The 22,085-nt window shown below is 45.3% G+C and overlaps 1 protein-coding gene across 1 annotated transcript; it reads left to right on the top strand.

Annotated features, from left to right (window-relative positions):
• The first annotated feature begins 17,908 nt into the window (after positions 1–17,908).
• On the top strand, positions 17,909–19,191 carry LOC123116502 (uncharacterized). The gene is made up of 3 exons (XM_044537455.1): positions 17,909–18,173; positions 18,271–18,557; positions 18,709–19,191. The coding sequence occupies exons 1-3, from the start codon at positions 17,986–17,988 to the stop codon at positions 19,020–19,022; spliced, it is 789 nt and encodes a 262-aa protein (XP_044393390.1). The 5' UTR covers positions 17,909–17,985; the 3' UTR covers positions 19,023–19,191.
• Positions 19,192–22,085: the final 2,894 nt, after the last annotated feature.

Raw genomic sequence — 22,085 nt, 5'->3', positions numbered from 1 at the left:
GATATATTATTACCAGAGAGGAGGCAGATGAGTACGAGAGGAGAGCGGATGCTGCTCGACGCCACGCTACAGCTCAGGAGGCGATAGCCGCTGCATCGCAGTATGACCCCAGCTTCACCTACGGGTATCCGCCAGGCTATCCCTGGCAATAGACCAACGTAGGCCAAAAGCCTAAGCTTGGGGGAGTACGTATTTCCCATCGACATTACATTCATGTTCACACACACTCATTGCTAGATGTCGGTGCTCATACTCTTTCACTGTAATATCCATGCTAGTTTATTTTCTTTTTCCTGCTTTCTTCTTGTGTGTTTAATAAACCTTAAGAAAAAACCAAAAAATAATAATTGTTAGTAGTAGTTTATTTCTTTGCTGTAGTAATTAAAAAGAAAACCCAAAAATATTTCTCGTTCTTCTTTTGCTTGTTGGGAGCTTTCCCGTGTAAATAGTTTTTATTTCTTTTGTTTTCTTTGGGGGTCAGTAGGAGAAGACCATGATTAAATTGTTGAAGTGGCTCTTATATGCATCATTGTTGATTTAACCAAGAGCCCATATTGCCTTGTCTTCTCCTGTTTATTGAATGCTCGCAGATTCCAGCTTAGTCCAATGCACGTGCACTCTTATTATTATACACATCGTTCGGTCGTGCAAGTGAAAGGCAATAATCACGATATATGATGGACTTATTGGGATGAGAAAAGCTGGTATGAACTCGACCTCTTTTGATTTTGTAAATATGATGATTCATTGTTCCTGAGTTAGCTATTATGAAGTAAACATATTTGCAATGACATTTAGAGATAATAGTTTCTTGTGCCATGCTTGATTAGCTATGAGTTATAATGGTTTACCTTGCATGCCAACATGCTATTAGAATGATTATGATGTGGTATGATGGGATGGTATCCTCCTTTGAATGTATTAAGTGACTAAGACTTGGCACATGTTCACGCATGTAGTTGAATCAAATCAACATAGCCTTCATGATATTTATGTTCATGGTAGATTATATCCTACTCATGCTTGTACTCGGTGTGAATGAATTTTAATGCATGTTTACGACTGTTGTCGCTCTCTCAGTTGGTCGCTTCCCAGTCTTTTGCTAGCCTTCACGTGTACTAAGCGGGAATACTGCTTGTGCATCCAAACTCCTTAAACCCCAAAGTTTTTCCATATGAGTCCACTATACCTACCTATATGCGGTATTTACCTGCCGTTCCAAGTATTTGTATGTGCCAAACTCTAAACCTTCAAATAAAATCCTGTTTTGTATGCTCGAGCAGCTCATGTTTCAACTAGGGCTGCCTATATCTTCCATGCTAGGTGGGTTATTCTCAAGAGGAGTGGACTCCGCTCTCATTCATGAGAAGGGGCCGGTAACCGGGATGCCCAGTCCCATGATCCAAAAAGATCAAAGGAAATCAAAATAATTAAACAAAACTCCCCCAGGGCTGCTGTATGTTGGAGGCACTCGTTGTTTCGAGCAAACCATGGATTGATGCTTGTTGGTGGTTGGGGGAGTATAAACCTTTACCATTCTGTTTGGGAACTGCCTATAATGCATGTAGTATGGAAGATACAACCATCTCATAGTTGTTGCGTTGACAACAAAAGTATGCCGCTCAAAATGTTATTCAATCTCTATTTTAAAATCGAGCTCTGGCACCTCTACAAATACCTGCTTCCCTCTGTGAAGGGCCTATCTATTTACTTTTATGTTGAGTCATCACCCTTCTTATTAAAAGCACCGGCTGGAGAGCACACTGCCGTTTGCATTCATTATTATTGGTTTATATTGGGTATGACTTGACTGGATCTCTTTTACCATGAATTACAATGTTTAGTCAGTCCTTGATCTTTAAAGGTGCTCTGCATTTATGTTTTGCGGTCTCAGAAAGGGCTAGCAAGATACCATTTTGTTATATCATGTTATCATTATTTTGAGAAAGTGTTGACATCCGAGTTTTATTATTATGGCTCGCTAGCTGATTATGCTATTGATATGAGTAATTGTGAGACCTATGTGTTATTGTTAGTATGGTTAGTTCATAATACTTGCTGAAACTTGAATGTTGGCTTTTCATGTTACAACAACAAGAGCAAATAGAGTTTGTAAAAGTTTTTCTTTTTCTCTTTCAGTTTGTCAACTGAATTGCTTGAGGACAAGCAAGGGTTTAAGCTTGGGGGAGTTGGTACGTCTCCGTCGTATCTACTTTTCCAAACACTTTTGCCCTTGTTTTGGACTCTAACTTGTATGATTTGAATGAAACTAACCCGGACTGACGCTATTTTCAGCAGAATTGCCATGATGTTGTTTTATGTGCAGAAAACAAAAGTTCTTGGAATGACCTGAAACTCCACGGAATATCTTAGAATAAATAATAAAAAATCCTCACCAAAGATGAAGACCAGAGGGCCCACACCCTATCCACGAGGGTGGGGGGTGCCCCCCCCCTCCTGGGCGCGCCCCCTACCTCGTGGGCCCCCTGGAAGCCCTCCGATGCCAACTCCAATTCCATATATTGGCTTTCGGGGAGAAAAAAATCAGAGAGAAGAAATCATCGCGTTTTATGATACCGAGCCGCCGCCAAGCCCTAATCTCTCTCGGGAGGGCTGATCTGGAGTCCGTTTGGGGCTCCAGAGAGGGGGATTTGTCGCTGTCATCATCATCAACCATCCTCCATCACCAATTTCATGATGCTCACCGCCGTGCGTGAGTAATTCCATCGTAGGCTTGCTGGACGGTGATGGGTTGGATGAGATTTATCATGTAATCGAGTTAGTTTTGTTAGGGTTTGATCCCTAGTATCCACTATGTTCTGAGATTGATGTTGCTATGACTTTGCTATGCTTAATGGTTGTCACTAGGGCCGAAGTGCCATGATTTCAGATCTGAACCTATTATGTTTTCATGAATATATGTGAGTTCTTGATCCTATCTTGCAAGTCTATAGTCACCTACTATGTGTTATGATCCGGCAACCCCGAAGTGACAATAATGGGGACCACTCCCGGTGATGACCATAGTTTGAGGAGTTCATGTATTCACTATGTGCTAATGCTTTGTTCCGGTTCTCTATTAAAAGGAGGCCTTAATATCCCTTAGTTTCCAATAGGACCCCGCTGCCACGGGAGGGTAGGACAAAAGATGTCATGCAAGTTCTTTTCCATAAGCACGTATGACTATATACGGAATACATGCCTACATTACATTGATGAATTGGAGCTAGTTCTGTGTCACCCTATGTTATGACTGTTACATGACGAACCACATCCTGCATAATTATCCATCACCAATCCGGTGCCTACGAGTTTTCCATATATTGGTTCTCGCTTATTTACTTTTCCGTTGCTACACTGTTACAGTCACTACAAAATACCAAAAACATTACTTTTGCTGTCTTTACTTTTGTTACTGTTACTACCACTATCATATTACTTTGCTACTAAACACTTTGCTGCAGATACTAAGTTTCCAGGTGTGGTTGAATTGAGAACTCAGCTGCTAATACTTGAGAATATTCTTTGGCTCCCCTTGTGTCGAATCAATAAATTTGGGTTGAATACTGTACCCTCAAAAACTATTGCGATCCCCTATACTTATGGGTTATCAGCTCCGCGCAGACACGCAAGGTTCAGATTTGAGTCCTTTTGGCCCCGCTCTCCTAGATTCTAAGAAACGGTGGCGAGAGCATGGAGCACACGATAAATCATGACTGGCCATTCATCTGTATCAAGATCAAGCTGAAGCAAACTGCTACAGACCTGAAAATTTGGGGCAAGTCATTCTTCTGTGAAGCCAAACTTCAGTTCCACCTAGAAAATGAGGTTATACTGCGGCTAGAAGTGGGAAGGAGAAGCGGCAGGTGACAGACGCATAGTTCAATCTCTGAAAGATGCTCAAGTTGAAGATCGTCGGCTTGGCCGCGCTTGAGAGGGCCCGGAAATGATAGTCATCTTGCGTCACCTGCCTGAGAGCAGGCGATGCTCAGACTACTTTTTTTCAGCCAAAGTTGTGCTCCAGGCGCGAGAAAAACTTCATCCAAAGCATTGAGCACAACGGGGTCCAGGCTACCACCTACGATGACAAGGAGAGGATAGTAAAAGAGCATTTTGAGCAGCTGCTGGGTAAAAAGGAAACACGTTTCCGCTCCATCAACTGGGACGCAATCGACCTGCCGATGATGCAAAATCAGGGCCTCGACAACCCATTCACAGAGGAAGAGGTCTGGGCGGTAGTCTGCGCTTCGCCGGCAGAGAAGGCCCCGGGGCCGGATGGCTTCTCCGGCACCTTCTTCCGAGCGTGCTGGCAAACAATCAAGGGCGATGTCATGGCAGTTTTTCACAAATTCCATGGTCTTGCAGCCGGTGACTTTCAAGCCATCAACATACTACCCAAGAAGACATCGCATCCCAGATGAATGACTTCAGGCCAATCAGTTTGATCCACTCCATTGCTAAGCTGATTACAAAAGTGATCTCCATCGGACTTGGAGGGGTACTGGACAAGTTAATTTCGCCAGCCCAGATCGCATTTCAGAAGAGAAAATGCATCCATGACAGTTTTCTGTTCATGCAAAACACCGTCAGAAACTTGCACCACAAGAACAGGTCGATTTGCTGTTGAAACTGGACGTTGCAAAAGCCTTCGATAGTGTTTCCTGGGAATATATCCTCGAGCTGCTGCAGCGCATGGTCTTCCCGGGCAGATGGAGGGACTGGATCGCGATCTTGCTCGCCTCCTCATCCTCCTCCTGTCTGCTGAACAGCGTCGAAGGACCCAGCTTCATGCATCAGAGAGGATTGCGACAGGGTGATCCACTATCGCCCATGCTATTCATATTGGCAATCGATCCGCTGCAAATATTGCTTGCTGCAGCCGCAAGGATGGACATGCTCCTCCCTTTTCCTGGCTGCAATTCCAGGGTGCAGATCAGCCTCTACGCCGATGATGCCATGGTCTTGGTCAACCTGGTGCGCGAGGAACTTGACATGATCATGCAGATCCTTCAAGATTTTGGTGACGCCACCGGCGTTCGCATCAACCCAACCAAGTACATAGTAGCACCGATCCGCTGCAGCACCATCGACCTGGAGAGCGTTCTTCAATCTTTTGTGGGCCAGATCTTTAGCTTCTCGATTAGATACCTAGGCATGCCACTCACCCTTGGAAGGATCAGGCTTGTGCATCTGCAATACCTCCTTGATCAGATCAGATCCAGGCTGGCGGGATGGAAGCTCCGGCTTATGCCCATCTCCGGCAGGCGGGTGCTTGTCAGGAGCATGCTCTCCGCACTCCCGGCATTCATGATCACCGTGCTACGCACTCCAAAGAGATTCCTTAAAGACAATGACAAAGTGCGACAACGTTTTCTCTGGGCCCAGGATGAGCACCTCACAGGGGGGAAGTGCAAAGTCAACTAGCAAGTGGTCACCTCCCCGGTCGATCGCGGCTGGCTGGGCATCCCGGACATGCCATATTCGCCACGGCCGTACGACTGCGCTGGCTCTGGCTTGCTTGGAAGTCCCCCGATAGGCCATGGGTAGGATCGAGCTCGCTGTGTGATAACGCTGACCGCGCCCTGTTCGCGGCGGCAATGGTGGTCACCATCAGGAGCAAGCAGCCTTCTGGCACTGCAACTGGATCAGTGGACGCCCCCTCAAGCAATCCTTCCCTATCCTCTACAACCACTCCATCTGAAAAAACGGACGGTGGCCGCAGCGCTACATGAGGCTCGATGGATCAACGATCTGAGACACAACAACGTCAACAACATCTTGCCGTAAGTCATTCACCTGCTCAAGAACATCAGAGAGGCAGACATCACGCTCGACGGGGCCCTGCGCAACGACATCAACTGGATGGCAGGTGGCGCCGCATACTCCGCACACGCGGCCTACGCCCTGCAATTTTCAAGCCAATCACGCACTGAGTTCAGAAACCTCATATGGAAGACTTGGGCAATGGGGCAGGTCAAGTTCTTCTGCTGGCTCCTGCACCAAAATCGGCTATGGTGCAATGACGGCTTCAGAGGCGGGGCTGGGAAAACACATACTTCTGTCAGCTATGCAATCGGAACCTCGAGACATTGGTGCATCTCTTCTAGGAGTGCAGGGTGCCAGGGAAGTCTGGCAACGAGCATCGACATGGAGAGGATGCGCAACCCCGCACCCTACTGGTTGGCCAATGCCCAGTTCGACAATGGAAGTGGTGGCCATGATCACAAGCAAGACCAAGCCAGGCCACGGGAGGGGGATATTGTCACTAACGGCCCTGATCTCTTGGCGCATCTGGCTGGAGTGGAACTGCTGCACCTTCAAGGGAAAGCAGCCGAGCATCAGAGACATCATCGATGCAGTCAGAAGCGACATGGAGCAATGGCGTCTCGCCAGCGCGGCATGCATAGAGACCCCTTTCGGGGAACCGATGTGAGATATAAGACTTTGATTATCAAGCTAACATGGGCTTCCCTAGTTTTTAGCCCATTTGCTTTCTTAACATTCTGCTACTGATCGTGTTTCGATCAGTTAGCGTTTTTGTACTCTGCTCTTTGCTAAATCAATGAAAATCCAGGCAATCTGGATCTTTCAAAAATAAATGAGGATTATCCAGATGAGCGTTGATGCTCGTGCTTCTTGTATAGTCATAAATAGTGACTAATTCCATGCATTAGCCATCATCTTTATCTAATTTGGTCCATTAGTGATGTACATTTGGATATTGCTTTGTTAGATTATATGTGGTTGATTTAGTTATGCAGAGATGTCACATGAATATGGTACTGGGTGGTCTATAGGTCTGTTTTTGTCTTCACTTTGGCAGTTTAAGTACAAATGTTGTTTAATGAAGCCAGCGGAACCAAATGGAGCAATTTGTGATGCAGCACAGACTGATCTTGCAATGTGTATTTAACTGGTTACATTCACACATATGTGATTGGATTTAAAATGGTGAAATTGAGTCGGTCTGGAAATGTTCATTGGACGATTAATTTTGTAGTATTTGTCCTTCCACATTTTCTATTGCCGGATATAAGATTGCACGCTGCCACTGGCAGCCAAGCAACATGTTCTCAAGGTGATGATTGTTTTTTTGGCAAATGAAGTCATGAAGGGGAGATCCGTCTGGAACACCCCCCCCCCTCTCATTTTCTGATTTTACTGATTTTACACTATTTTCAGCAACCCGATCTTGGTCACCAAGTTCAGAAGAATGAAAGTCAACTAAATGGCAAGAGAAAAATGCACCTGCCGGTTGTCGCTACCTTGAACACCAATAGGCATCTAAATTTGTGTTGTTGATCTCAAATTTTGCAAGTCTGAGCTGATTTTACTTATTATTAAGCTGAAACTGTTTGCTCAAACCAAGTGATGTTTTCATTGTGTACTTGTCATCTCTGTATATGCAAACAACACTCTTAGTATTCCTGAATGTAAATGACACTCTTAGTATTGTTGAATGTCAGTTTTAGTATTCTATACCATTTATATGAATGCTTAGCTTAATAAATGTCATGGATTTTTTATATCTGTTCGCAGACTGCCTGGGCCAAGTGCCTCCATTTCCTCTTGTGTTGGGTTGTATTTACACTGAATGTAATTGGCAATATAAAGAGCACAAAAGGTTATTCCCATAATATTTTTTGTGTTCAGGTTAGATTAAGAAAATAAATATTACAACCTATCGAACACTAATTGTGTTACATTAGCCTGACGATGGATTAGGTTGGCGGGTGTTGATTTCATTACACTACCGGAATAACGCACGATGCCGACGGCATAGACCACTTTTCCGTCGGCATAGACCTAAGCCGACGGCAGCCGTCGGCATAGAGCCGTCGAAATAGATTACATCAGCATAGTCATGTCAGACCGTCGGCATAGAGACCTATGCCGACGGCTTCTGTATGGACGTCAGCATAGATTGACCGTCGGCGCCGATTTTCACAAAACGACAGTTGACGGCACCATCACCGCGGCGTCCCTATCATAGGAGGCCATGTGTTAGGCTAAGCCGACGGCCCGTCGGCTTAGCCTTGACACGTGGCACTTCTTGGGCATTCATGTCAGAGAGGTAGGCCGACGGCCATACCCCTTGACACGTGGCAGCACCTGGTTCACCTGGGCATAGCTATGCCGATGGCATAGCCGTCGGCATAGTTCTGTTTTGTTTTTTTATATGCTCTATTTTTGCCATTTCCATTCAAATTCACAGCATTTAAACACACAAATATGACAAAAACAATATATAGACAGAAATATGACAAATAAATAACATCATCATCTAAAGATCACCAACATCATCATCTAAAGATCATCAACATCATCATGATCATCTAAAGATCAACATCATCATCGGCTAAACTTCATGAACATAAGTATGAGACATGGACATCATCATCGTCATCTACAGAACGCTAATAAGAACTACGGAACATGGAAAGTATGACACGACATGCATGGAACACAGCATCAGCCAAGACGGGTATCGTCGTCGTGAGTACTGCCAAGACCAGCACCACCTTGCCAGATCGGAGTGACTGGAGTCGAGCCGCCGGTCCCCTACATGTTTGAAAAGAGATTGTAAGGGTAAATATGATATGATAGTGTTGAATGAATGAGATCTAATTTGTCAGTAGTTTGGAAAATGTACTAACCGGAGTCTCACTGCCTAGTGCCACCCATTCATCGAATGTGGGCACGTGTGTGGGTTCTTCGGCAGGTGGTGGTGCGGGTCCCATTTGTGGTGGATCCGTGCAGTTAGTCCAAGACGCCAACATAGCTTGGATGTTAGTTAACCAAGCAAACTAGAAGGTCAGAAGAAATCAAAGTGCAGATTTTAGCTTGATTCTAAGAGGGCAAAACTAACCACCATCATTTGATGGTTGTAATCCTTGTTTGCCTTCACTCGTTGCAAGTACTCCCGCACCTCGAGATTCCTAAGCTTGACAAAGGCCTTATATGCCTACAAAATTTAGGTTGTTTCTAAGTGCGCAATGCTGAAAATAAAGTGGAAAATGAGAAAGAAAGAAGATAAGGGAAAAAATACTTACAGCATGCTGGCGGGCTAAGAGAGGCTGCAAACACCCCGTACTCTCGCACGGGCTCGGATTGGTAGCTCGAAGCCGTGTGTAGGAGATAGAAGGAGTGATCAAGCCATCAAAACATGGGTAGCGGCCATGGTACTTTGGCTGGATGGCCACCACCGCCGTGTCGTCGATCTGAGACTGGACGACGTCAGGAGCATCCGGACCAGGCAGATGCAATTTCTCAAACTCCTTCTTGTAACACTCGAGGTGCTCCTCGGTCTTGCCGTAGTACTCGCTCTCATCTTCCTTGCGATCACTCCGCTCACGGGCCAGCTTCCATGACTCCATGTCTGAGAGCGGCCTCTTCAACTTGGCCTCCTGCAATGTCAAACAGAAGTTAGCCATACATAAGAACGTGACGGAAAAAAGAAGAAAAAGAATGCATCATGCATATCGATATACCTTCATGGCCTTAAAGCCGCAGTCGTTCCTGTTTCCTTGGCCGTGTGTTCCGTATTTTCCACAGTTAGCACGGTTCTTGCTGCTCTTGGCAGCAAACTCTGCATCATGACCGAGCCACTTATCCACCAAACTCGCCCATCCATCATCCTTCCCGAAGCACCACTTAGGAATAACTTAAAATAATGGAAGCATCACATGTCAATACGAAACAATGAAATTGACTACTTATACGTTGGAATGAAAAGTCTCTAATACTTACCTTCATGTACTGCTCCCTATTCAAGGTAAGCCGTTGCTTCTTCGCTTCTTTCTTCCTCATCTTTTGATGAAGGTAGGAGTGGTAGTAGTTCGAGACGGCAACCAAGCGCACCTCATACTGCAACTAACGAGCTTTCTTCCTCGCATCCGCTAGCAAGACCACGTCGGTTGTGGCCTTGTGCTCGTCAAGAACCCTATGGAGTTGCTACAGTCATGCATAAAACCATGACCAAACAAGGCATGAGTTGAGTGACTCGATGATAAACTATGAACAAAACTCAAGACAAGTGATTCTGAAGAGAACTTACCCAAAATTTGGTGATCACGGCCTTAGAAGCCATCCCATACTCCGTGAGGCTGGCAGCCTCATAGTGGGCCCAGCTCGTCGCCAAAACCCGCAGCTCCGGGTCCCTGTTTGGCCGTGGGCAGAATAGTCTCGGCCAAAACTCCTTCAAGATGATAGTGATAATGCCGTTCGGTTTACGACCCTCTCTAAGAAGGTTCTAACTCCTGCAAAAGAATCAAAAAATTAGCATGTGTACAATGAAAATGTTGGTATGTATTCCTAATATGATTGAGAGGCACTTACTCTCTCCCCGCGGGTTCAATGAGCCACTTGTTCGCCTCGATATAAGTAGGTGTAGGTAGTTCTGCAATACCATGCAACCACCCCTTCAGACCACCCGGTGGCAAGTTATCCCACAACTCGGCGTCAAGCTCCCCTCCACCACCCTCCCCCTCGCCCTCCTCCTTGCCCTCCTCCTCCTCCTCCTCCTCCTCCTCCTCCTTAACCTCCTCCTCCTCGCCCTCCTCCTCGTGAACCTCCTCCTCAGACTCGGAAGGTGCCGCAGTATAGGAGTGCATCGAAGAAGAACCCCCTATGTTGGACACAAACCGATTCTTTTTGACCCGGTTGCCTCTTCCCCCACCCCCTCCTCCTCTAGGGGCTCCTCCCTCGACCGCTCTACCTCCCTTTGGGGTGTCATCCTCAAGTACTCGGGGGGGGGACCTTTTGGGTTCGACCACTCCGAGCAAGACCTTTGAATTTGCTGGAAACACGCGCCGCTGGACTTGCCCATGATTAGCAAACCTGCAATGATAAGAGAATAAAGAATTAGCAAGGATAACAAATAAGCAGGCATACAGAAAAGAACATTAATAACAGAAGAGCACATTAAGCATACATAAAGGAACATTAATAACAGAAGAGCACATTAAGCATACTATTGTAATCTATTTGAATCATCATTAAAAAAACTTACATTTCTAGAACCCATATGAATCATCACTATTGTAATCTATTTGTCGACCGATCTCTTCATCACTATCACAGATATCTTCTTCGTTGTCCGACGGAGGTGGAGGCCCTTTGACTTTCCCTGCACTAGCTTTGACCAGTGGACCTCTCCACCCGGTTGTGGTAGGTCAGCCCATAGGAACACTTGGGAGCAACGTCCGGGCCAAACCCACATCAAGATCCCTGATGTCTACTACACAACCTTATTCTTGTAGATGTTGTTGGGCCTCCAAGTGCAGAGGTTTGTAGGACAGTAGAAAATTTCCCTCAAGTGGATAACCTAAGGTTTATCAATCCGTAGGAGGCGTAGGATGAAGATGGTCTCTCTCAAGCAACACTGCAACCAAATAACAAAGAGTCTCTTGTGTCCCCAACACACCCAATACAATGGTAAATTGTATAGATGCACTAGTTCGGCGAAGAGATGGTGATACAAGTACAATATGGATAGTAGATATAGGTATTTGTAATTTGAAAATATAAAAACAGCAAGGTAACTAATGATAAAAGTGAGCATAAACGGTATTGCAATTGTAGGAAACAAGGCATAGGGTTCATACTTTCACTAGTGCAAGTTCTCTCAACAATAATAACATAATTGGATCATATAACTATCCCTCAACATGCAACAAAGAGTCACTCCAAAGCCACTAATAGTGGAGAACAAACGAAGAGATTATGGTAGGGTATGAAACCACCTCAAAGTTATCCTTTCTGTTCTATCTATTCAAGAGTCCGTAGTAAAATAACATGAAGCTATTCTTTCCGTTCAATCTATCATAGAGTTCATATTAGAATAACACCTTAAGACACAAATCAACCAAAACCCTAATGTCACCTAGATACTCCACTGTCACCTCAAGTATCCGTGGGCATGATTATACGATAAGCATCACACAATCTCAGATTCATCTATTCAACCAACACAAAGTACTTCAGAGGGTGCCCCGGAGAGTCAAGACGAAAACATGTGCCAACCCCTATGCATAGGTTCATGGGCGGAACCCGCAAGTTGATCACCAAAACATACATCAAGTGGATCACGTGATATCCCATTGTCACCACAGCTAAGCACGACAAGACATACATCAAGTGTTCTCAAATCCTTAAAGACTCAATCCGATAAGATAACTTCAAGAGGAAAACTCAAATCATCACAAGAGAGTAGAGGGGGAGAAACATCATGAGATCCAACTATAATAGCAAAGCTGGCGATACATCAAGATCGTGCCATAGAGAGAACACGAGAGAGAGAGAGAGAGAGAGAGAGAGAGAGAGAGAGAGAGAGATCAAACACATAGCTACTGGTACATACCCTCAGCCCCGAGGGTGAACTACTCCCTCCTTGTCATGGAGAGCGCCGGGATGATGAAGATGGCCATCGGTGAAGGATTCCCCCTCCGGCAGGGTGCCGGAACGGGCTCCCGAAAGGTTTTTGGTGGCTACAGAGGCTTGCGGCGGCGGAACTCCCGATCTATCTTATTCTTTGATGTTTTTAGGGTATATGGGAATATATAGGCGAAAGAAGTCGGTCGGGGGAGCCTCGAGGGGCCCGCGAGACAGGGGGCGCACCCAGGGGGGTGGGCGTACCCTCCTATCTCCTGGCCTCCTCGAAGCTTCCCTGGCTTGTACTCCAAGTCTCTTAGATCATGTTCGTTCCAAAAATCACGCTCTCGAAGGTTTCATTCCGTTTGGACTCCGTTTGATATTCCTTTTCTTCGAAACACTGAAATAGGCAATAAAACAACAATATTGGCTGGGCCTCCGACTAATAGGTTAGCCCCAAAAGTAATATAAAAGTGTATAATAAAGCCCGTAATCATTCAAAATAGATAATAAAATAGCATGAATGCTTCATAAATTATAGATACGTTGGAGATGTATCAATCCCCTCCGTGTAGACCCAACGCAGCCGTTTCCCCCTCCAGGTGCCAGCAGCGGTGTCGGCCGTGAGGGGGGCCACACCCCGGAGCTGCGTGCTGCCTCTTCAGACATGCCACCACACCTTAAGGCATGTATGAGGGCCCGATGCCACGCTCCAGTGGCATTCCTACCCCCAGGGCCCCCATCCTGCCTAACCCAGGAGCGGTTGACCACGAGATCTAACCCTTTGACTTTTTTCGGACAGGCTTTGACCAGTGGACCTCTCCACCCGGTCGTGGTAGGTCAGCCCATAGGAACACTTGGGAGCAACGTCCGGGCCAAACCCACAACAAGATCCCCTCCTGTAGACCCGACGCGACCGTTTCCCCTGCCGGCGGCGGCGCCGTCCGTGAGGGTGGCCACACCCCGGAGCTACCTGTTGCCTCTTCAGACATGCCACCACACCTTAAGGCATGTATCAGGGCCCGGTGCGACCTCCGGTGGCATTGCTACCCCTAGGGCTCCCGTCCCGCCTAACTATTCTACATTTAAGTTAATAAAATAATAATACATAACTAAAAAATGTATACAAAAACTAAAAAATATACATAACTATGCTCACGGCACAACCGCCGGCATAACTGTGGCAGGGGTAGCTGAGAGGTGTGCTTCGGATCGATGACGTGGTACCTGCGGCAGATCGATGACGTGGACTCGAGCTATGGCGACGGCTTTGCCGTTGTCATAGCTATGCCGACGACCGCCATCCCTGTCGTCGATATATAACCGACGGCGTGCACTTCCCATCACACGCCGGGTCGCCGGGCCAACCTCTATGCCAACAGCCCAGGTGTGCCGACGGCTGCTGTAGGTGTATGCAGAGCTATGCCGACGGCTTATCTGTGCCAACGGCGCCTGTAGGTATACCTGGGGATAGCCTGACGGCTTGGATACACTGACGGTCCGACCTTGGCTATCGGCATAGTTCAGAATAGGCCGACGGGGGACCGTCGGCATTATTTCGGCCGTCGGGGTAGAGCCCTGTTCTGGTAGTGTTAAACAGAGGATGTTGAACTAAACTTCCCTTAGTTTTCTCACTTCTTTTCAATGGAAGAAGCACAACAACTTGTGTATGGTGCTATGGTGCAGACATGTAGTGGACTTGGAGCCCAGGATTTTGGCGAGAGGGGGAGAATGAGGTTACAGCCGGTCCACAAGTTGCACGACCACGATAAGGTTAAGTTTCATGCTGAAATATTCCTTCTATTGTATCATGGTAGAATGTCATTACCATATGAAAGATCTGAGGCTCTTGGAATATTGATAGTTGAAAAATAGTTAAATGGCTTACTCTTGGTACAGTTTGTTTTATCTCTGCTTTGATGGGTTTCAGAACTTCTCTTTCATATGATGAATATTTGAACTTGGGATGCATTGTTTCAGGACCCAGTGGCCCTATGAAGACGAAGTAACTGTTGTATTTGCTCTCTACGAATCCAACGAAATTTCATATTTGTGGTGAAAATGACCAATATGGGCATGAAAAAAGATAGATCACTGGTCAGCCCGCCAATGTTGTCTCGTGCTTAACCATCTGACGCTGTAAACTCTTTGGATGATGATAAATAGCTTGCTCTTTTCCTATGAGAATAAAATGACACGATTGTTTTATTGTCTGTAGTTTTTTGCTTCATTACAAGTGTCTATGAGTGTAATCAAATTTAAGCATTTTTTTCAAAGATTCATGTGTTTTTAAGACTGGTCCTTTCTGATACTGAACTCGTTTGGCTTCTCTACTTTTGCTATGTAAATCTTATGGAAGGTGATCTAATAGTCATTGGTTTGGATGGATTTTCAGACATTGTCATGGGATGGAGAACATTCGATTGACAAGTTTGAATCATTCCCACCATTGGGGGCATGGAGTTTAGAATTATGGACATATAATTGGTATTATTTTTTGTATTTTGACATGGAGATACGTCATCTCATGGCATGCAACAATCTGAATGTTAGTGTTTGTAGTACGTTTGACTATACATATATTAGTCAATACGTGCGTTGCACGTACATTCTTACTAGTCAAAGAAAAAAGGGTTTTTATCATTTATGCCACCAGTTGTGTCCCACTACTCAGTTTTTACCACTAAAAATTTCAACTGCTAAAAAATGCCATCGCTTCGTTAGACACATGCTCAAAAATGCCACTGGACATCATTATTATGATCTCAAATCTCTTTTGACATGTTATAATGGCATAAATACCTATGGACCAATATGCCAGCTCTCCCTCTATCTCACTATAATAAAGTGTGGGGCCCACTTGATCCCAACAGTGTTCTTATTTTCCTGTAAAATTATTCGCTTACTTACTCCTCACAAGTGGGGTCACGCTTATCATTGTGAGATAGAGAGAACTGAAATGTGGGTCTAGGCCTTTTTTGTCATGTTGGATGGTCAACAATTTTGACATGAAAATAACAATGTCTAATGGCATTATAGAGCAAACATCTAACGGAACGATGGCATTTTTTATATATCTAATGAAATTTTTGAGTAAGCATCTCGAGAACCGATGACATTTTTGAGCTGATGTAACTTCTAATGGCAAAACTGAGTAGTGGGATACAACTGGTGGCATAAAATGATAAAAACCCAAGAAAAAAAAGGAGAAAATTGAGTGGAGAGTTGTGTATGGTTGGGCGGACTGCACGCACAGTCAGACATCAGGGAGGATAATAGCTACACACTTTGGAGATAGACAATTAACTAAGTCTTATAAAATGCAATCTAAGCAGATATCTGTATGGATACAATTACTGTTGGCATTGGTGGAGCCGATAAGAGTCGCTATCCTACTTTGACAGTACATTTATGCTCGAAATTTCTACATAGTAGTACAATTATTTCATGATTTGCATCTTCCAAATTGTCGAATAAATATAATAGCAAAGTAGCACCATGACTCATACACTCATCCATATATCAGCATCAGGAGATGGTCTTGGGTCGAGGAAAAGACGCGCGCCAATGCGCGAGTGAACGTAGTAGCCAATGACATGCCTTGACGATGAGTTGGACAGCCAGCAGGGTCTAGGAGGATGAGATGCAAGCGACCAATTCCACTGAATAGTGGTCAAATTGTAATGGTAGTGTGCATCTTCCACTGAAAAAAGCCAGCTGAACTCTTACAACTATATTGGCCGATGCGATTTTGAGATCAAGTGCAACATAATATGATCACTTGGCTTTCTTATATTGTCTAGAGAGACCCAAACCCGGCACAATGTACATGCATCGGCTTATATTGTTCCAGAGAGAAAAAATCGGTCATACAATAGGAGAACTTATTTGAATTTCCGAGAGTTAAAATTAGCTTTTGAAAGTCATTATTTAAGTCCTCCCCACTTATACGAGAGGTCCTGGATTCGAACCAGCCTCTCTACATTGCATTTTGCAGGGGTAAAACTAGGTTCCTATAATCCCTCCCCGGACTCCATTTTGTGTGAGAGCTTATATGCACTGGGTCCGTCCTTTTTAAAGTTTAAATTTATGAAAGTCGGTGCATATTTTTTAAAGAATAAAACAGGAAAATTGAGTAAAGAGTTGTGTATGGTCGGGCTGATCGCAGGCACAGTCAAAAGCCAGGGAAGAAAATCAATACACACACTTTGCATTTAGACAATTAATTGAGTCTTATGAAATGCATTCTGAGCATATCCATATGGATATGTCGGCATTAATGAAGCCGATAAGAGTGGCTTGTGCTACTTAGCTAGTACATTTATTCGCAAAATTTCTGCAGGATGGCGCATTTATTTCATGATTTGCATGCTCTTTTTGCCCACACGTCTTAATCCTCTTCTATTCTGAAAATGCATGAAAACTGAAGTGCGTCTTCTAAACCGTGAGTCAGTGACAGAGGGAGTACTCCATTTAGTTCTCCAGGGTGGTACATTTATTTCATGATTTGCATGCGCTGGAGTATACTATATGATTCGCATGCTACTTTGCTAGTACATTTATTCGCAAAATTTCTCATTTATTCATGATTTGCATGTTCTTTTCTTTTGCAAAATCATCGAATAAATATAATACCATTTATTTCATGACAGTAGAGCTGGAAAAGGCCAGGGTCGAGGAGGATGAGACCAAAGCAAACTAAATTCCAGTGAACAGGGGGTCAGATTTCGATGGTCAAGCAAATATTAATTGTATCACTGAGAGATCCAAAATAACAAAGAAAGAAACACACAAGCAAACCAGACTAGGCACGAGGTACATGCATGATACATCAGGTGGGCTTTTCTTGTTTGAGGAGAACAAGCCGACCATCATCATCATAGGAGAGCAAGTAATCGGGTGCAGGAGCGTAGTGGCGGTCCATGTAGTAGTAGGAGCCATCGGGGTTGACGACGCAGCACCAGTCGTCGAAGCAGTTGTCGTCGCCGTCGCCGACGCACAGGTCGAGGAGGTCGTCCACGCCGCCGTAGCGCTCCGCCAGTTTGCGGAAGCTGTCCTGCTTCGACAGGGACTCCCTCAGCTCCTGGTTCACCTGCTGCGGCGTCTTCCCTCGATTCGCCGGGGCCTCCTGCTTGGTCGCCGCGTCGCCGGCGGCCGCCGCCTCCGTGGCGGCGTCCTTGCCGCCGTCGTTGCCCCCCATGAGAGATCTGACTTTTGCGTGGGAGAGATCTGACTTTTGCTTCTGCTTAGCCTCGGTCGGGCGCAAGTGTTTGTTGATGTGATGAATGGCGTCGAGGCGTGTGTGTGTTATGTGTATATATAGACGCGCGCACGCGGCGGCGGTCCGGGTTGGAGCGGGTTGAGGACCCACCGGCTTCAGAGTTGCGGTCGGCCGGTGGATCGACCGAGTCGGGCTTGGTTTCATTTTCAGTTCCGAGTCCGACCGAGGCTCGGCTGTTGAGTGCTACGTCCGCCCTGCTTCCATCTATATATGCAGCTACCCACGGTACACAATCAAGGACAAGGACTAGCGTAGACGATCGATAGCGTTACAGAGAGGCAGGAGCTACCTAGAGATTGTACGCTCTCGATCTTTTCTTTGGATCATCACCAATGGGGTCTGCACTGTTGTCGATGGTGCGGATGATGACGCCGAAGAAGGACGGCGCGCCGCCGGTTTTCGTGCAGGACCTGCACCGCGAGGACCAAACTCTCCAGGAACGCTCCGTGTGCGGCTGCGGCAGCCAATCGCTGCCGCACCACGGGACGACGGCGACTCCCTGCCGCCTGCGCACCGAAGAGTACGTTCTCCTTGTTCGCTTAGCTCATCTATGTATCGTCTTTTTCGAGTCCACTAACCTATTGCATGCTAATTGTGATGTCTGGATCGACATGCAGGGAGCGCGACGCCTCCATCACCTGCCATGTCCACCACGCCCTCCGCCACTACAACGCCAGCAACCCGGGCTCAGAGTTCGTCCTCGTCAAGCCTCTCATGGCCGCGTACGTGGGCTTCCAAAGCCACATCTGGGTCCACGTCGGCTTCGTGGCTCGCAGGAAGAAAATCGCCAGCAGCAAACGGAGGCGCAACCAGGCCAACGAGGCGGACAAGACCTTCTTCGCCGAGCTGCGCTACAGCCACCACCTCTCCGGCGCGCCGGCCGTTGAAACATGCGCCATCATCGGTAAGCGGCGACCACCACACCTGAACCGCCATGAGAAAGCATCCATCCTATGCATGACATTTTTTGGTACACTTGCATATGGTTTCCCTTCAGATTCGGTGACCACTGGTCCTAACTTGTGTTTTGTCTTTCTTTTGTTCTCCATCCACAGAGAAGTCGTCCCGCAAAAGTCACTTGAAGACCGCGTGTGCATTTTGCCCCGAGAGCTTTCAGATTTTGCACCCCCTTGACGGCAGCTTCCTGTGCGGAAAGAAGAGCCAGACAAATGAAGGACAGGGTTTCACACATTTCACGAACCTGCTTGAGTTGCCGTTCACATGCCCCACGGCTAATGGGGAAGGCAAGGAGGATGCGGCAGCCCCACAGGAGGAGGAGCATAGTAGCACCCTGAGCTGGGCTGCTCTCCCCTTTCATTTTATCGGTAATCTTATTACAAGGGTTTTGCCAGCCTTAATTCGATGCTAGTGTAGGGACTACATCAGGCGCAAAGCTAGCGAGAAGTTAATACAATGAGTTCATGTTGAACCTCATGAAGAGTGACGTATGATAATAGCAAGGCCATGTATCAGACTCTGAGATTTTGAAGTTGATGTATGTGACTGAATTTCTTCTGTAATAAGCAGCTGCATTGCACACTTTGAAATAGGAAACAAGGTAATAGATGTTTAGGTGTTTTCAAAATCAAGAACGGAAACTGGGGCACAACAGTGAACATGGCCACAGCTGCTTGGGCAGCTTGGTGCTAAATATGCTCCACAAACCGGTAGGCTTTGGCATGAACCATGAATCCGCAAGTGCAACGAAATGACTTTTTCAACACTTGCCAGCATGTTTTTTTGATAAAGGCCGCTTTTATTACCTTAAATATAGCATCAAATGGAAGCAATCATATTGAGCAAGACCCGGCCTGTGCATATCTAGGATGCACACATTCGACAGAAACAAGTTTGACAAAAATAAATAAATAAATGAAACGACATATTGGCAACAGTAAAGTCCTACAAGACCAAAACTATGCCTATGTCGAAGGACAAGTTGGACCGAGCCGGAGATTATATTGCCCCATATTTGGTAAAAAAAACTCTCTAGCCACTCACTTCATCCGCATACACACCACCTCAAACAACGGTCGATACTCCGTTCCGTGCAACATAGACGACATGCAAAGCCAGTGCGTACAATGGAAAATAACCCGCAAAGGAGAATGAGTTTCACGATTGAAAACAATGTATTTCTACATAGTCAAAGTGACCATAATAAGGCAGATGCTCCCACCCTTATTAGCGTGCAAAACCTATTTGGTATATCGTCAAGCCAGTGACCATATATATTGGCAACACTTGTTGGAGGTTACATATTGGACGCTATATGGATGACTGACATTGAAAGAAGAGGTGTTTAATTGTCTCATCATGAATACAAAAAGTACACTTCTAATTCCATGCCAGTTGCGACGGGTGAGATTGTCTTTAGTTAGTACAACTTTTCTACGAAGATAACACATGACAATCTGATTTTTAGAGGTATCTTCGACCTTCATATTTTATTGTTATTACCCACTGGAATCTCTAAGTGCATGAGGGCACGATACATAAAGTCAACTGCGAATGACACGGATGTCATGAGATTCCAACAAAATACATCCCGTCCATGTGCCAGGTTAACTAAATCCAAAGCAGATAACAGATGTTGCCATGAAGTAAGATGGGGCCAACTAGATCCCGTCGGAATGAAACATCCGGGGAAGAGGAGATGAGTACCTGCGCAAGAGTATCATTCTTATCGCAGACAATGCGGTACAAGGCTCGATACTATTCCCGAAGAGTGTGGTTCCAACCACTTATCCTCCCAGAAACGTATCTCTGAGCCGTCCTTTATCACGAAAGACTCGAAGCGAAAAAGATGTTTCTTTTCTGCCATCAGGTGTTACTAAATTCACTCCCTTCATTTGGAAGACATGCTTAAAATTTTAAGGAGCTAATTTCACTCATTTTAAAAATAATACTTTTTTTAGCCGAAACCGCAGAACAATCTTTCTACGGTATTTTCTGTATTAAATAAATAAACAAAATACAAAGGCTAGAAGTAGCAAGTCTATAGAAGATCAACCAATACCTGTTTTGTGAAACATAGGAAAATTAAAGATTCTGTACAATCCAAGTGCTAATCAAATCAGCTTTCCTCTGTTTAGCTCTTAGTCTAGTAACTTCAACACCTTCTTTGAGATAAAACTTCCATGTTCCAAAGTGCGAAGGGGCTTTTCTGAAAATTTTGTAATTTCTGGTCATCCAGATGCTCCACCATCCCATGATCACCACTTCCATAGCAATATCCTTTGGAATTTTGCTTAGCGTGAATAGGACTTCATCATAGACCGAAGTACCTCTATGTTTATTAGGAACTACCAGATTCCAGCAAGTCCATGCAAACTGGCGGTCCCAGAAAAGATGAGTTTTGGTTTCTTCTGTAGCCTCTGAGCAAAGGGCACAGTTGTAGTCTTCTAAGAACATGTTTCTGTGCTTGAGCATATTTCTAGTGCTTAATTTGTCATGGAGCAGCAACCAAAAGAAGATTTTGTGCCTTAGTCTGCATGCTGTTTTCCAGACCATCTGAAAGATCTTGTGTGCTTGGCTGGGTCCACAAATTGCTTTATATATGTTCATGGAGGAGAATTTTTGTGTGGCGCCATCCATGATCCAAGAATCTCTGTCTGTAGAAGTTTCTCTGTTACTGAGGGTATCTTGAAGTTCATTGGACTGATTGTATGCCTGGAGTGACAGAGGTCCATGAAAGTTGTGGCTGAAGTCCTCATGCTGCTGGGCCTTTTGCAGAGTGATGGCTTTATTGATAGCAAAAGAATGTAGTTCAGGGAAGAGAGTGTTCATAGGGGTGTTCATCCATTTATCTGTCCAGAACATAACTGTATCTCCCCTTCCAGCTTTGCACCTTGTGTGCTCCTTGAATGTGGGCAGCAGTTTCAGGACAACTTTCCACCAGAAAGATCCAATCATCCTATCTACTGGAACACTATCCTCGTAATATGTCTCCCATATTATATTAACCCATGGTATGTCTTCTTTATTGGGGAATTTGTGAAGGAATTTCATGAGAAGTGCTTGGTTATGAATATGAAGGTCCAAAACCCCTCTGTCCTGAGATCAGAACAACACCTCTATCCTGAGTTCCAAATTTCCTCCAAAAACAGTTCATCAGATAAGAGTTTATTTGTTTAATCACAGTCTTGGGGATCATGAGACTACACATGAAAAATATTGTCATACTTGTAAAGACTGATTTGAGTAGAGTAAGCTTGTCTTCAGTGGATAGCATTGTGGAGCAGCTAAGCAATATGTTTTCAATTCTCTTCAACATTGGCATGTAGTCTTCCACTCTTGGTTTGGCAGAGCCCAATGGAAGTCCCAGGTAAGTGTGTGGCCAATTCCCAACTTTACACCTCAACAGAGTAGATAGTTGATGACCCACAAGTGTAGGGGATCTATCGTAGTCCTTTCGATAAGTAAAAGTGTC

Source organism: Triticum aestivum, chromosome 5B (genome assembly GCF_018294505.1).
Source record: "Triticum aestivum cultivar Chinese Spring chromosome 5B, IWGSC CS RefSeq v2.1, whole genome shotgun sequence".
NCBI classification, from domain to species: domain Eukaryota; kingdom Viridiplantae; phylum Streptophyta; class Magnoliopsida; order Poales; family Poaceae; genus Triticum; species Triticum aestivum.
The sequence above is the reverse complement of the archived record's forward strand: the minus strand, read 5'-3'. Positions and strand labels throughout refer to the sequence as shown.

Bases quoted from the DNA above. Each gene is read 5' to 3' on its own strand.
- LOC123116502 (XM_044537455.1), top strand. From the start codon at position 17,986: ATGGGGTCTGCACTGTTGTCGATGGTGCGGATGATGACGCCGAAGAAG. The intron at 18,174-18,270 runs GTACGTTCTCCT...ATCGACATGCAG, and splicing joins TGCCGCCTGCGCACCGAAGA to GGAGCGCGACGCCTCCATCA. The intron at 18,558-18,708 runs GTAAGCGGCGAC...CTCCATCCACAG, and splicing joins TGAAACATGCGCCATCATCG to AGAAGTCGTCCCGCAAAAGT.